Source organism: Amphiura filiformis, chromosome 10 (assembly GCF_039555335.1).
Source record: "Amphiura filiformis chromosome 10, Afil_fr2py, whole genome shotgun sequence".
Classification (NCBI taxonomy): domain Eukaryota; kingdom Metazoa; phylum Echinodermata; class Ophiuroidea; order Amphilepidida; family Amphiuridae; genus Amphiura; species Amphiura filiformis.
This window is the reverse complement of record NC_092637.1, coordinates 31432348-31448891: the sequence shown is the minus strand read 5'-3', so window position 1 is coordinate 31448891 and position 16544 is coordinate 31432348. Positions and strand designations below refer to the sequence as shown.

The 16544-nt window shown below is 36.4% G+C and overlaps 1 protein-coding gene across 1 annotated transcript in view; it reads left to right on the top strand.

The window, feature by feature from the left end:
* LOC140162741 (lysine-specific histone demethylase 2-like) overlaps window positions 1-15692 on the top strand; it is a 34241-nt gene extending 18549 nt beyond the window's left edge. Inside the window, exons 14-17 of the mRNA XM_072186029.1 lie at window positions 3430-3555; window positions 5659-5784; window positions 7182-7334; window positions 9295-15692. Of these exons, the coding sequence (XP_072042130.1) occupies window positions 3430-3555; window positions 5659-5784; window positions 7182-7334; window positions 9295-9378 (489 nt within the window). The 3' untranslated portion in view covers window positions 9379-15692. The remainder of the gene's footprint in view (window positions 1-3429; window positions 3556-5658; window positions 5785-7181; window positions 7335-9294) is intronic.
* The last annotated feature ends 852 nt before the right edge of the window (window positions 15693-16544 follow it).

The following is a 16544-nucleotide window of genomic DNA, read 5'->3' as shown; positions in this document are numbered from 1 at the left end:
AAGTACTGTCCATTACACCACGCTGTCATGTTGAAATAATTACGGGATGCCGTGATATATGGGTGCGCATTGCATTCTCGTGATTATGAAAATGGTAAATCTCGACAGACGATTTACATTTGCTAAAATCAGTAAAATGTAAATAATGTTAGAGCTAACAAAACGTAAAATAGTAAAATTAGATGTAGTTTTTAACAAGCTTTCAAACAAAACACTTTACAAATAAAAGTTGACACCAAATCGGCCTAAATTATGAATTTTGTCAACGGTTTACCATTTCTAAATTAAAGAAACTCCTTGTATTAATATTCAGTATTAGGCTAGGGTAAATGCGCTAACTAATATTCATTGAAAATTTGGAGTGATTCTATCAAGTAGTTTTAAAGTTATAGCCAAAAGATTAAAATCAGATGTTAATTTTAGCGCTTTGCCTCATACAATCCCGAAATATGTCTTGAAACATTAAAGCGCCTTTAGGGAAAATTAGTCCCCACTCCCCATGCAATGTTGAAACGTGCAAATGTGTTCAGCGTGTCTCCAAAGTGTCGCAACATTGAATGATGGGGGTGGGGAAGGAAAAGTGTTAATTGATGGCCCAGCTTTCTTCTAATTCCAAATATTGAACATTTTTATCCACATTAAATATACACTTTGGATTTCATTCAAGATGCCTAAAGCGTTTCAACGACATTTTTCGGGGATTGTCTGAGGCAAACGCTAAAATTAACATCTGATTTTAATCTTTTGGCTATAACTTTAAAACTACTTGATAGAATCACTCCAAATTTTCAATGAATATTAGTTAGCGCATAAGCTATGATGTGGGTATAAAATAAAACAACTAATTGTATCAATTTTGACTATATCGCCCTGCACTACAAGCAGCTTGCACCCATCACCTGTGTATGTCTACAATCATAGATTGAATACAATAGCGCTCTTTTCAAACATACTAATCTTACAGATGTGAGTGATCAGCATGATATAGTTCAATGCATAGGTACCGCGTGAAAAAATTTCCATGACTATTCAGTAATAGATAGGCTATGATGTGGGCACAAAATAAAACAACTCATCTTTTATTTAGGTAGTGGTCAAATAATTCTTTTGTACTCCATCCATTTGCATATCTTCTGGAGCGTGCCTATAGAGGAGATGATTTGAACTAATGACCTTATGTGCAAGCACTCTATAAGTAAAATACTTATGAAACGTATGAAACTTGAACGGGGGGGGGGTGTGTGTGGGGGTGTGTATGTGTGTGTGTGGGGGGGGGGTTATCTTACAATTGCTATAGTGCCCATATTCATGACCTTTAAAGATGTCCGGATCTATGTTTGTCTTTATTACAATTTAAAACAAAAACAATCAATTATCATGCCATAGATAAATTAGGGTTTTAAAACTTATTTTCGTGTTTCATAATGTCAATTGTCATGAATACAGAAGAATAGTTTATCTTACAATTGCTATAGTGCCCATATTCATAACCTTTAAAGATGTCCGGATCTATTTGTGTCTTTATTACAATTTTTAAAAAATCAATTATCATGCCATAGATAAATTAGGGCTTTAAAACTTATTTTCGTGTTTCACAATGTCAATTGTCATGAATACAGAAGAATAGTTTACTGGTTTGAATAAGTCACACACAAAAAAAAAAAAAAAAAAAAAGGTGAAACTGTTGAGGCTCGAACCACTAGCCTTCCGTTTCACCGTCTGAAGTACTGTCCATTACACCACGATGTCATGTTGAAATAATTACGGGATTCCGTGATATATGGGTGCGCATTGCATTCTTCGTGATTATGAAAATGGTAAATCTCGACAGACGATTTACATTTGCTAAAATCAGTAAAATGTAAATAATGTTAGAGCTAACAAAACATAAAATAGTAAAATTAGATGTAGTTTTTAACAAGCTTTCAAACAAAACACTTTACAAATAAAAGTTGACACCAAATCGGCCTAAATTATGAATTTTGTCAACGGTTTACCATTTCTAAATTAAAGAAACTCCTTGTATTAATATTCAGTATTAGGCTAGGGTAAACCGTCAAATCACTATGTGATTCAATGGGACGATTTACAATCGCACTTTACCATTTCACGCAAATAAAATATCAATTTTAAAGATATCTCTGCATGAGTAGGCCTACTTCATAAGCGTACTAATGCGATTTTGTTATTGGTTCGTTTTGTTTTGTTTTTTGCTCGGGCGGGGGCGTCGCTCCGAAACAGGTGCACACGGTCGTTCTTTCACCATCTTGCCCTGCACTGCAGCGCTCACGCTGATACCTATGCATTGAACTATATCATGCTGATCACTCACATCTATAAAATAAGAATGTTTGAAAAGAGCGTTATTATATTCAATCTATGATTGTAGACATACACAGGTGGGGGTGCAACCTGCTTGTAGTGCAGGGCGATATAGTCAAAATTGATACAATTAGTTGTTTTATTTTATACCCATATCATAGCTTATGCACAAACTAATATTCATTGAAAATTTGGAGTGATTCTATCAAGTAGTTTTAAAGTTATAGCCAAAAGATTAAAATCAGATGTTAATTTTAGCGTTTGCCTCATACAATCCCGAAATATGTCTTGAAACATTAAAGCGTCTTTAGGGGAAAATTAGTCCCCCACTCCCCCATGCAATGTTGAAACGTGCCAATGTGTTCAGCGTGTCTCCAAAGTGTCGCAACATTGAATGATGGGGGGGTGGGGAAGGAAAAGTGTTAATTGATGGCCCAGCTTTCTTCTAATTCCAAATATTGAACATTTTTATCCACATTAAATATACACTTTGGATTTCATTCAAGATGCCTAAAGCGTTTCAACGACATTTTTCGGGGATTGTGGCAATTATGACTTTTAAAGGGGCATAGTCTGATTTTTCATGTTCAGTTTTCTATCTTTCATTTCTGAGGCCTACCAATTATTTACAAAAGTTGTATTGCTCCAGCAGTTTTGATATCGTAGTGGATACTTACGAGTTGTGCCAGCAAAATCCACTACTCAAGATATTGCACCTGGCTGTCATCTATCATTCGGCATACCTGCCAACTGTCCCTATTTAATAGGGACTTTCCCTATTTTTACAGAAACAAATAGCATAAAAGAGAGCGATTTTACCATGTGTCCCTATTTTTGCAAAAATATGACTATAGGAAATTCAGGAATGTCCCTATTTTTAGATTTTTTTCTCCCATTTGTCCCTATTTGTGAGGTTTTAGGGTTGGCAGGTATGCATACGGTGGAGGATAGTAAAAACAAGAATTCCTGTTCTCGTTTATCGTCTAATTAATTCTCCAGTTTGCAAGCATTGTTGGTGTATATGAAACCCTAGTAGTAAAACAATTGTTGGTGATATTCAAATGTCAAATTTTGATGTAATTGTATTTGACTCATTTCACCCTCTAGGTCGTGATGCAGTTTCCGTCAAGGTTTTGGGATAGCAAGGTGAAAGGCACAGATTACTTTGGGCATATACCTGCATCAGAGGACAAGAGGGGATACTTCTCTGTCTTCTATGACTTGACCCCAGATGTGAGTATATCAAGCCAACTTTGCACTCAGTTTCTGCGAATGTGGATTTTGGTAAAATAGCGGCCGGAGTGCTTTTGTACGCCATGCCAGACACTCTCTGGCATTTTCTGCTTACGTGGTATTTTGGTACACACTGTTAAAAATAAGGGAGCGCTTCTATATGCCACGTGTGTCGCGACCCCCTCTGACATTTTCTGCTAATGTGGTATTTTGGTACACATTGTTAAACATAGGGGAACTGTTCTGTACATCACACATGTCAGACCTGCTCTGACATTTTCTGGTAATGTGTTATTTTGGTACACACTGTTAAACATAGGGGAGCACTTCTGTACTACAGACGTGTCAGACACCCTTTGCACTCATTTTCTGCTAACTGTTTAAAATATGGCAATGCTTCTGTATGACACTTTTCCGATTCTTTTAAAACTCTGCATTGTTCAAAAAATAAAGAGCTTCTTGTTGGTGGTGTACTTATTATAGAATCTAGCCAAAATGGGCTATTTCAAGTTTCCAAAGTTTCATAAATTCTCTGGGCGAATGAATTCGCAATTTACACACATAAACTACGCAAAAAAATTTACCCACTATTAAAATCTAGCGACCAATTTTGTACGTGTGCTAAATAATCGCATGCGGGAGATTGTCCTGCGCATTTTGACACCTCAATCACTACCCTATGACACCCCTGAGAAAAGTTATGAATGTTTAAGTAAGACGAGGTCGAAAAATGAAAATTGCAAAGAAGCCTATTCAATGGCTTTAGAGCTGATTCACTGATCCAAGACGGTTTCATTATTCCCGCCTATTCAATTTTAATCTAAAGCATTTTCCTTGATGCATGTTGGATAATCCTTTGCTTATTGTGCCGATGAATGATCAAAGACAAAGGGGAGTGGGTACTAAGACATTTACGTTTTGAGAGATGGATTTGGAAAGGGGATTCAAAACAGGTCATGATTACAGCTGCATTCCTGAAACCAGAAGGAATTGAGACACTTGAGTGGCCCTCCAGAAGCCCTGATCTTAACCCCTTGGAAAACCTTTGGGATCAGCAAAAGAGACGACGAGTCAACAAGAAGATAAAGGCAGATACAACTCTGGTGGGATTGCGTCGCATCGTTATCAACGAGTGGAACGGGGTTGAGCAAGGTAACATTCGACGCCTCATTAGGAGCATGAGCCGCCGCGTGGCTGCTGTAAGGGAAGCCAACGGTGGACACACAAAGTATTGAAAGACTTTTAGAAAAAAGAGATTAATCTCAAGTGAAGTTGGAAGCGGCAGTATGATGCCTGAAATGTGCTCAGCAATTAAGCAAAAAAATTTATCTGCATGTTTGTTGTTTTTTGTGTTCTTTTATGCTGAAAACTTGAATAGGCCTTTTTGCAATTTTCATTTTTCGACCTCGTGTTACTTAAACATTCATATCGTTTCTCAGGAATGCCGTAGAGTAGTGTTTTAGGTGTCAAAATGCGCAGGACAATCACTCGCATGTGATTATTTAGCAACCGTACAAAATTATTCGCTAGATTTTAATAGTGGGTAAATTTCCTAACCAAAAAGAAACTTTTTTTGCGTAGTGTATATATATGTAGATTGAAATTGAGCACTGTAGGTAAACTAATTCAATGGTCTTGATTTAAATTGATTGTTTTTGTTTGTTTTGTTTTTCAATTGTGATAATCGATTGTTTTTAACTTTGTCTGAGCCTAACGGAGGTAGCTTTCAACAACAGAACTCCCTGCGTCTTATCTCATCTTTGTGCAAGATTATCGGCCATTGGATATTACATTTTTCAACTTGCCACACATTTTCGGCCAACATGGTGTTCATTACAAAACTGCATTGGTATTGGTAGAGTGTAATTGGTCCCTGAACATGTTTAAAGCAAAACCTCCTATGTAACCTCTTGGCAGTTTTGTTTTAAACATGTTCAAGGGCTACTAGTATATAGGAGGTTTTCCTGCCCAACAATGATGTATGATCTTACTTAGCACAAAATACATAATATGTAGGGCAAGGATGTTTTGTTCCCAATTTTGCATTATTTGCATAGATATCAACCGAAAGTGTTTGTAATGTTGTATTTTTATGGTTTGTAGAACAAGAACACAAATGTACTTATGACTGTAATCAGTGGAGACGCAGTGGATGAATTGAAAGATTTGGATGATGACAAGATCATTGATAAATGTATGGAGTGTATCAAGGGGCTATTTCCAGGACAGGTGAGTGAAAAGAATCATTCAACTTCAACTTTATTTCCACAATAAAAAAAACAAGACAAATGCGACATGATCAAGTGGAATGAGTCACTTGTCGGCAATTTTCAATTAGAAGTTTTTTGCATCATTTTTTTAGCCGTTTCAAATGCTACATTTTGATGCAAACCCCATCAAAATCGGACATCTGGTTACCGAGTAATGAGCAATTTATCAATGGCTGAAAACAGTATAAAACAAAAGACTTTGAACACTGTTTTTGCCAATATCTCAAAACTTATTAGCGACATCCGACTCATTCCCCTTGATCATGTAACCAATACTTATCAGATACATTACTACAAAGAAAGATTAAACAAAAGGATTGTGGAGAGAATGATTGAAAGGCCAATAAGGCCAGCATTGACCACCCACTTTTAGAAGACAGAAAAGAAGAAAAGCAACTTGCTCAAAGAATTCATTGTAAGATGATAAAGATGCAGTTTGTATTTTTTTCGAAAGTTTTCTAATGATTTAGCTTTTTTAACATTTTCGTTTAGGGAGTTCCACAGGATTGGGCCTGTGGTTCTGAGACTGCTTGATCATTAAAAAGCTTTTATTTCTGTTTGATTATAATTGTTGCTGTTTCTTGTGTGATAGCTATGGATATCAGAGTGTTTTATAAAGAAGTTATTAAACAAGTTTTGTAATTGATTAAGACAATATTTGTACATAAATACACCTAATTCTAATTTGTAGGTATCAAATATGTTTAGAAATCATATTTATGAAAAAGTTGTCCATATTGGCCATATTGACATCGGTGTCAACCAGCATGGTCTTTGTTAAATTCCTTTTGTGTGGCCCCGAGTATTTTACATTCAGTGCCGTATCAGGGTCAGTTGTCTTTAGGGATAAAAAGAAATTCCTGTTGGGCATTATTTTGATCCTGTGTTACTGTGATAATTGCACATGAATATTTTTCTATTGTACACTAATTTAGCCCAAAATGAAGGTGATTTTTTTATGTTTACCAGGCCAGTTTTTGATTTTGATTTTTGACCAAAATAATGGCAAAATTTTATGTTTACCATGCCAATTTCCTTTTTTACACTTTTGGGGGAGGGGGTTAGGAGTTGAAATTTTCTTTTTTGGGTTGGTTGGTTGTTTGTTTTTTTTGGGGGGGGGGGTTAAATTTTCTTTTGGGAGTTGAGTTAGCAAACCAACTCATGGGGGGGTTGGGTTAACCCCTAACCTCTCCCCACTCCCACCTATCCTGCCCACTCCACCCCTTAACACCCCCCACATCAAAGTGTATGTCAAAAAAAATGTATTGAATAGAAGGTGTTTCTCTATAATTGTCTCAATTATCACACAACCCAATTTATTTGACCCAAGTGCTTCTGTCTCTTGTCCTGTTGCAGAAACTGCCCTCACCAAGCAAGTACTTTGTCACCAGGTGGCACAAGGACCCTTACGCAAGGATGGCATATAGCTTCATGTCAACGGGAGGCAGTGGGGAAGCCTATGACACGATGGCTGAAGATGTCGATGGAAAGATCTTCTTTGCAGGAGAGGTAAGTGTGGACACCTGCTGATATATGTGACTGGACACGACGAATCAGCCGTAAACTCGGCCCCCGGTAAATTTATGTTTTATTTCGTGTTTAGAAAATATACATCATAAGCTTTAAAATAGTATATCATTCGACTTCAAACGATATCCAGAAGCGGGGTTATCGTTTGTTGAACTCTGCTCCTTCAACAAAATGGTACCCTTTTTTCGGTTTTACATGTGTCTCTTTTTCCATATTGCTGGTAGTAAAGTCATAATTGGCGGTCATTTCAAATCATCCCCAAGTCAACGAGGTTCAGGAATGTCCTCTCATTGTTTATTGTTTATACATACCTAGACAAAATACAATGCAATTGTAACCCACCACTTGAACAGGATTTAGCCAAAGCATACAAAGACTAGAGCTATTTAATGATTCTATATGTATGTTATTATCCTCTTCAGCAATAGGATTATTGATTGGTTTAAACACTTTCAAATGAGAAACATGTCGCGCCTAATTGAGAGACCTATGAATACGACTTTCACACATATTTTGCACTGTATCTCAGAATACAATTTGCTGAGTTTACGGCTCATTCGTAGTGTACACTCACATATCATCATCTGTATCACATACTGTTAACTCTCAAAAGGCTGCCTTTTGTGATTTTCTTATTATTGTCATGTAAGGCTAATGAAATGAAATGATTAGTTTCCCATCACATTTTTTTCAGCGAAATATGAGGTCATGATTTCATTATTCATTATTTTGGAAAATTTCTTTATTGTTAAAACTTCCATTTATATGGCTATTACCTATATTGTTGATGAAAGACATCTCAAAATAGGTATTAATAATGCCTAGTTCATTAATACAGACATTTTTGCAACAGATTGAGAAAAGATTTGAATTTGTTTTTATTAAAATGAAATGAAATTTAATTGCGCTATAGAAACATGATGTGGTTATCCTTAAATTTCCATTATTTACTACATCCTCTAATACTACAACTAAGAAAACTGCTGATATGATCAGCAGGGGATGTCAGACACTTTGAGAGTTTCAGTTTTGATTATAGTTCCATCTCAATTGTCAGATATTTAACTTTTTTATGAAAATAATGAAAGTTTTGGTCAAATTGAAAAGGTGATGCAGGCTGATGACAGGAAACTAAGAATAAACTTTCATTAGCCTAATGAGATACACTGTAAGATTTCTTTTTGAGGTATTGTTACATTATTGCATCCTCATGTCCATTCATGAAGGAAAGAAGCATGCTGATATATAAAATAACTATATGAAATACAACAGTGATAATAAAAATCACACAAGGCAGCCTTTTGTGATACAACAGTATGTGACACAGACAACAATATGTTATTAGTGTCAAAAAATACATGTGGACAAATGCCCGATAGTACAGATAAGTTGCTGATACATCAATTAAACTTAGGATGAAAGTAGTGTCCTGCAAATATTCCTGTGGTGAACATACTGACCACTTGAGAAGGCCTAGAGGTTGTAATGTCCCTGTCAGACTTTCACGCTGCTTGTGGCAAATGGCACAACGTATCGGCCAATGACGAGCCTTGATTGTGTTCTTTTGTCTGCAATGCGTGTGTGTCATGCTCGTAAGCGGAATGGCGGTATGAAAGCGGCAAAGTGTCTTCAGGATAGCTGAGGAAAATAGAGATGAAATGTACTATTCCAGTTAAAATCCATACACCCCTATGGAAGACATAGTCTTAATCTCCCACACAGGGGGTGTGGGTTTCAAATGGAATCACCCATTAAGGTAACCCCATTTGAAATTCACACTCCCTGTGTGGAAGATTAAGGTCATGTCTTGCATATGGGGTGTATGAATTTCATCTGGAATAATCCAATGTAAGCTTTTTACAGCGCTGCATTGGTAGAGAAGTATCCCAAGTCGGGTTATGTTAATAGCGAATTGTTTCATATGGTTTTGTTTTTACAGGCAACCAACAGACATTTCCCGCAGACGGTAACGGGGGCATATCTCAGCGGTGTCAGGGAGGCAAGCAAGATTATCTCATCATGATAGCGAGGGATAGTAATGACTGTTATACCTTCAACAGCTGTTGTATTCAGTATGCAATCGCCATAGACCAAAATCATCTCGCAAATGATGAGATAGCCGATGAAAGGGATGCAAGGGCATATCTGGCAGTGCTTGACTGTCAGCTACAGCGGCTGTCAACAGCAGTTTTCGGCAGCAGGTGGTTGAAGAATGTTTGAGCAGTCTCCAAAGTAGCCATCTGCTGAACACCAGATGTCGTTTGTTTGTTGGTCAAATAGCAATTATCCATCACTAGTAACTGAAATATAATTGGGCTATTCCAGTTGAAATCCCTACACCCCCATGGAAGACATTTTATCTTCTACACAGGGAGTGTTTATTTCATATATATGGGGTGACTTCATTTGAAATCGACACCACCTGTGTATGATATTAAGATCATCGCCGTTGGGCAGGAAAAACCTCCTAATTGTCATTGGCCCCTGAACATGTTTAAAGAAAACCTCTTATGTAACCTTATGACAGTTTTGTTTTAAACATTTTCAGGGACCACAATTACATAGGACGTTTTTCCGGCCCAACAACGTCATGTCTTCCATAGGGGGGGGGGTGTGGATTTCAAGTGGAATAGCCCAACTCATCTGTATTTTGAATCAACCAAAGTAACGCCCTCTCTCCGGGTTTGGGGTGATAGGCCCGCAGCAAGTACATCAGATAAAATAGTTTGCCATATTTCTCCTCTAACCATGTAGTATTTGTATTACTGTCTTTTTACTTGAAAAGAAGTTGTTGATCCAGTCCACTCTCTCCCCTAAAAAAGTATTTGCTGGTAGTTAACAAAGGAATTACAGAAATTGTGTCCCTGTGCATTACTAGAGGTCCCAAACTTTGAACCCATGCAGAAGTATACTTTCTCAAGTAACAAGTCTGAAATGTCATGGCACATGTGTGGGAAAAGTACAGCTTTAAGATGGCTGACAGTAAAGTTCAGCATACTACTTTTACGTGCCATTATTTTATCCTCAATGTTTTTTTTGTATAGAAAGTTTCCAATGCTGCTGAAATGTTCGACATTTGGGTCATTTTTTAAAATTTTGTCATTGTAAAATTATGATTTTTGTTTGCAGAGGGCTATTATTTATGTGACCAAGGTCACCAGTTAGACTGAGTGCAACTTGGTAATATCATAGAAGCAACATCATCAACCAGGTTCAGTTGCTGTTCGCCATGTGTGACATTGTTGCACAATATGATTGGCTGATGACTTTTGCTCTAATGTCACACGCACATTGGTACCCCTGCATATTGGCAGTATTTTCAAAAGGGTACTAAATAAAATTTTCAGATAATTTTTTAATGATGGCAGCAAATCATGTTATCAAAGAAGCAGGAGCTCTCCAGTATGAGACCCATTTTCAATACATTAGTAATACATGTTTGTTGTTTAGATATCTTGGATACCCATGAGAGTATTCCTTGGAGGTGAGCATCAGCATCAGCCCCGTGTAAAGAGAGGCATGCCTCTACAAACAGGTCATACAGCTTGCAGTCAGTTTTAAAATGAGTAGGGTGTTCTTAATGCCATTTAGTTCCCTTTTGTGAATACTGCCGCAGTGTGTATAGAAGAGGAGAAAATGTACTAAGTATTTATTGTATAAATGTGTTTTTTGTGATAAAAAAAGAAGAGTACCTCATTGTATTAGTCCTATATGTCATGTGTTTGTATAGTTTCATAATCTGTATCGTAAAAAAGGAAAGAGGACATATCCGCATTGGCAGTTGTAAAATGCCCAGGTAATGAATCGCCCATTAGAATATTTTAAATCGTTGTTGGGCAGGAAAAACCTCCTGTTATTGGCCCCTGATCATGTTTAAAGCAAAACCTCTAATTTAACCTATTTGTAGTTTTGTTTTAAACATGTTCAGGGACCAAAAGCACATAAAAGTTTTTTTCCTGCCTTGGCCCCTGAACATGATTAAATCAAAACCTCTTATGTAACCTGTTGGCAGTTTTGTTTTAAACATGTTCAGGGGCCAAAAGCACATACAAGATTTTTCCTGCCCATTTTTTTTTTTGCACAGAAAGTTCCTATCTGCAATAGCACCCTGAATCTGATCTAATCAGGCTAAAGGTGGCAATAGTGAAATTAAGATATAGGCAATAATAGGGAGCAAAAGACAATAAAATATTTCAGGAAAAAAAAAGCAATTTAAAAGATATTTTTGTAGCCAAGGATGTAAGGAGTTCAGCATTGGGCTATTCCAGTTGAATCCATACACCCTCTGTGGAAGACATGACCATAATCTCCCATACAGGGAGGGTGAGTTTCAAATGTGGTCACCTGACTCCATGTGAAATCTGTACCGCCTATATGGGAGATTAAGGTCATGTCTTCCATAGAGGGCTGTATGGATTTCAACTGGAATAGCCCAGCAGTACAGATAAGTTGATGATAATAATACCTCAGTTTTCAAAGTTGCCTGCATGGATCATATCTTGGCAACTTTAGGGTGTCCCTGAAAGAACTATATCGTTGGAATCTTAGTATTCTTTCAGTATAGTCTCCGTGAAACAGAGTGTCTGGGACAATTGCCCTTATGGGAGGGCCATAGCCTAATGATAAGCTGATGGTGCCCCAACAGGCAAAATCTCTGTACTTTTTATGCAATGAGAATTCTGGCATGTTTATGGGCCAATCACAAAGAAATTCATTTGTTCAGATTTATTCAGGATTCAGACATTTTCTTGAGTATTTCTTAACTTTCCTTAACTTATTTAAATTGTAAAGAAATAGTTAAGAAAAGTCAAGAAATAGTCAAGAAAATGTCAGAATCTGAACTAAATCTTAACAAATGAACTTCCAAGTGAATAGTTCTATGGCCGGAGTCTAACTACTCAAGATACAGGCGACGTTGCATGTAAGTTTGTGTTAACGCAAAAGATTTCATGGATGCGCTTTGAAAAATACACTTTTTCTGGTACTTGCTTAGTGGGTGTAGCATTTTCATCTCGCGTTCTTCTTGGAACGATTGACCTTTATTTAACAGATGGCGCTGGACTTTGCCAATTGGTACCCCATCTGTTTAGACTATGGGAAGAACCGTCAGAATGCAAGTCTAAGACACCCATTGCAACCACCTCTTTCACTTCTGTTGGCTACTGTCAAAGGGGGACTAATCGTAACTCTATAAAATGTGTTACAAAATGTGTCTGAATAATTTCACTGTTGTAATTTAGTGTTGTGCGAGCCAAAAAGTAGCTTGGATAATTTATCAAGATTGGGAAATCCAAAGAGTTAAATACAGTACTGCATATGCTAGGAAGAATATTGGTCCCAGGAATAGTAACATTTAAAAAGTTGAACCTGCAAGTTTGTGAGCAAAAGGAAAGTGTGATTGCTCTCTTGTAATGCTTCCGTCAATTGCAAGCCCGGCTACCAGGGACCCGGGACGTAGCGGGGGAGATTACCAAAGGCAATTGTAATAATCCCCGCTATGCCCCGGGTATTGTCCACAAATTGTGGGTGAAACCCCCGGTACTGTCTCCGCCCATGCCAGCCGGGTTTCAACGTCATCTACATAACGGTATCATGGCCCCGCTACCGGGACGACTGATTGTACATCCCGGGTACAGTCCCGGGTACCGGGGACGTACTTTCTGGTAATTTCAGGGTGACAGTCCCGGGTATTGTGTCTACAGTGCCCGGGTCCCTGGTAGCCGGGCTTGCAATTGACGGAAGCATAAGTTGCAAAAATAGACCTGAATGTGACACAGTCAAGAGCAATTGAGCCTAATGTTGATAATTTTGATTTCTATAAAGTTTTGATAAAAACAGATTGTATGTTCTTATATTTATTTATTTTGTTTTTAAACTTAATAGAGAACATTTACATCAGAAACCAGGTCTTACCAGGAGTTACATTTTAATGGGTTTGGACCATACTTAACAGTGTTGCCAGTCTTCAGGAAATTTCCTGATTTCAGGACATTTTACTTGGATGATCCTGTACAAATGTATGGGCAAAGAACATTTTTCAGGAATTTTTTTGCCATTTCAGGAATTTTTGACAATACTGACTGGCATCTCTGACTTAAGCACTTTCAAGTTGGAATGAATAATGAACAAATATCAATATTGAAATTGGTCAACATTAATACTTGTTCCAATTGATTGTGTCACAAATGGTTACTCACAAACAGTGGTAATGTATTGAAAGCCAAATATACAAGGGTCCAAATGCGCTTACTCAACTAAGGTGGCAGGTGCCTCAGAATGGTCATACAGTGATAAATGGGTTTGGAACACCTGTTAATTTGCAATTGTAACGTTTTGGTTTAAATGGCCCCAAATGATATGAGCTCAATGCTTGTCAGAGACAGGTGTAAGATGCATAGAAGTAAGATGCATGATGTGTAAGTTCACCACGGTTCATGAAATGAAGATTATTTAAAACACTTTTTCTTTCATTTCAAGATAAATGACATTAACCTCAAACCTATTCAATTATTTTGTTTTTGTTAAACTTTTTTTTCATTACATGCACTAAATTGATTAAAATAATACATGTTGTTGACAAGATATTTTATTTTAATTTTCTATTTCATTTTAAAATACTTTGAATAGTGATATATTTCATTTGCGCCATTTTATTGTTAATAGATATTGGCTCAGATGTAACAAATTTTCTGCACTTTATTTACATTTTATTACTTTTAATTTCAATTATGGATCAAATCCTCAATAAGAGACGTTGAATTACCGTAGTTTTATCACAGGAATATTTGCATAAGGCCATTCAAGTTGAAATCCATACCCTCCCACCTCTATGGAAGACATGACCTTAATCTCACAAATGGGGTGGGGGGGGGGGGTAGATTTCAAATGGAGTCACCCCATTCAGGTAGTCTTCCATAGGGGGTGTATAGATTTGAATAGGAATTATTGCTGTAGTTTTACCACAGGAATATTTGCAGAAGATAAAAAAGTGTCAAGTTTGAGTTAATAATTGAAATAACTTGATATATTTTCATAGCATAGAGATTTATTGAAAATTGGTATGGTGTTAAAGTATAACAAAAGAAGTGTTTTTGCATTGTATTACTTAACAAGTTTTCCATTTTAGTGAACAGAACTATTTTAATTTCCATTTCTATTCACTTTCACTGTGTTCTGGCTTGATAACAATGGAATACTCAATACTATGAAATTGGAAATTTTCGCGCTTGTAATTTTTAACGCTTTACCAACTTTGAACTGTTTCACTTATTTTTCACAATAAATTCACAATTCTGAGTGTCCATACATTGAACTGTATAGAAAAGGAAATTATTTGTGCATATTATTTTCGAGGTAGCTGCTTGAAACGCTAAAAGAGCGAAAATAAATGTAGCGTGAAAATTTCCACTTTTATAGTACTGGATTCAGCAATCATTTCAAAGCCGTGGTAATAGGTGCCTGACTTTATTGAGCTTATTTCATAAATTTACCCCAGTTAAATAGATTTTGAAAAAGTACATGTATTCAAATTGCTTTGCTGGAAAATCTGTTGGGTCCGTCAAATTGAATCTTTTTCATGATATCTTGAAATGGGTAAGTTGTCAATAAAACTATTAAAACCAAGTTTCCAAGGTCATTAATTACTAAGAAAAAAACATGTATTCAATTAGATAGTGGCTTTTAAAGTGGGATAAATTGTGTCTTTTTTTTCAGTAACTGTTAAGTTGTTTTTCTTCATATTGGACGGTTCCAAATTGATACCCATAAACCCCACTCAGTATATTATATCATTTTGCATTTGAACTCTTTAAAGTTCTCATACACATGGAACCAAGCTAATGGTATCATAAATACACACTGCTGATCAGCCCCACCAGAACAGTTCTGGGTTGAACCAAACCTGCCTGGTTATCAAATTAATCAGTGACAAATTGATACCCATAAACCCCACTCAGTATATTATATAATTTTGTATTTGAACTCTTCTCAAGTTCTCATACACATGGAACCAAGCTAATGGTATCATAAATACACACTGCTGATCAGCCCCACCAGAACAGTTCTTGGTTGAACCAAACCTGCCTGGCTATCAAATTTTAACAGTGACAAGTGACTTAGCTAATGCCAGGCCAAGTTCATTCATTTGGTAACATTTTCTTAAAATGGTCAAGGATATTTCATTTTCTGAATTTGGTTCACCCCAGAAGAACTGCTCTGGTTGGGCGGCTTCTTCTTTAAATGAAACTGGGTTATCCAATTCTGAAAGTGCTCTATAATGGAACAAATTAAAAGTTTGATGACATCTTATAAACGTAAATCCTTTAGTTAGGGGGGGGGGGGGTCAAAACATCTGATTATGTTTGTAAAAGAGTAGTTAAAATATCTATCAAAGTTGATTGGCATTTTCAATGTTTCATATTTACATTTCAGGGAGGGGGTCAGCTTCCTAACGAACGTTTTTAGGACATCGTCAAAGTTTTTGATTTGTTCCTATGATGTGAACCAGTACTTCCATGTTTCATTTTACCAATTTGAAATAATCTCGTTATAAATTTGTAATACATTATTCTAGTGAATGTTTTTTAATACTTGTATTCAATATAATTGCCAGTTTAATTTTCTTAAATGTACTGTTTGCTAAAACAAAAAAGGGTTTGTCTCAGACGGATATGCATGTCGGTTTTAAGATTTAATTTGCTTTTTTTTTCTGGTGTCCAGGCTTTGTGGTGTTCTTTTTTTTCAATTTAAAGGTGGGTAACCTGATTGACAACCTCATCCCCTCACTTTACCCCATCAAAATGCTGATTTTGGTATCAGGTGAAAGCTCATATTTTTCTCATTAACATGCTGAAATTGTGCGTTCCAAATTGGTATATTTCCTGAGAAATCATAAAAAACAGTAGAATTAGTCTCAAATATGGTATACCATATTTTAGACTAATTCAACAGTTTTTTGATCATATCTTCGGAAATACACCGATTTGGAACTCCTAATTTCAATATGTTAATGAGAAAAAATAGGATCTCATTTGATATCAATTTATTACATGATCATGATGATTATCATTAATAAAAACACTGTAGACTACCAAAATCACGCTGTATAAAATGTCAGTAATTCAAGGAATTAGTCACATTTACAAGGAGCATTTACATGTTCTTTTTGCATGAATGTTTGAAAGGGATGAC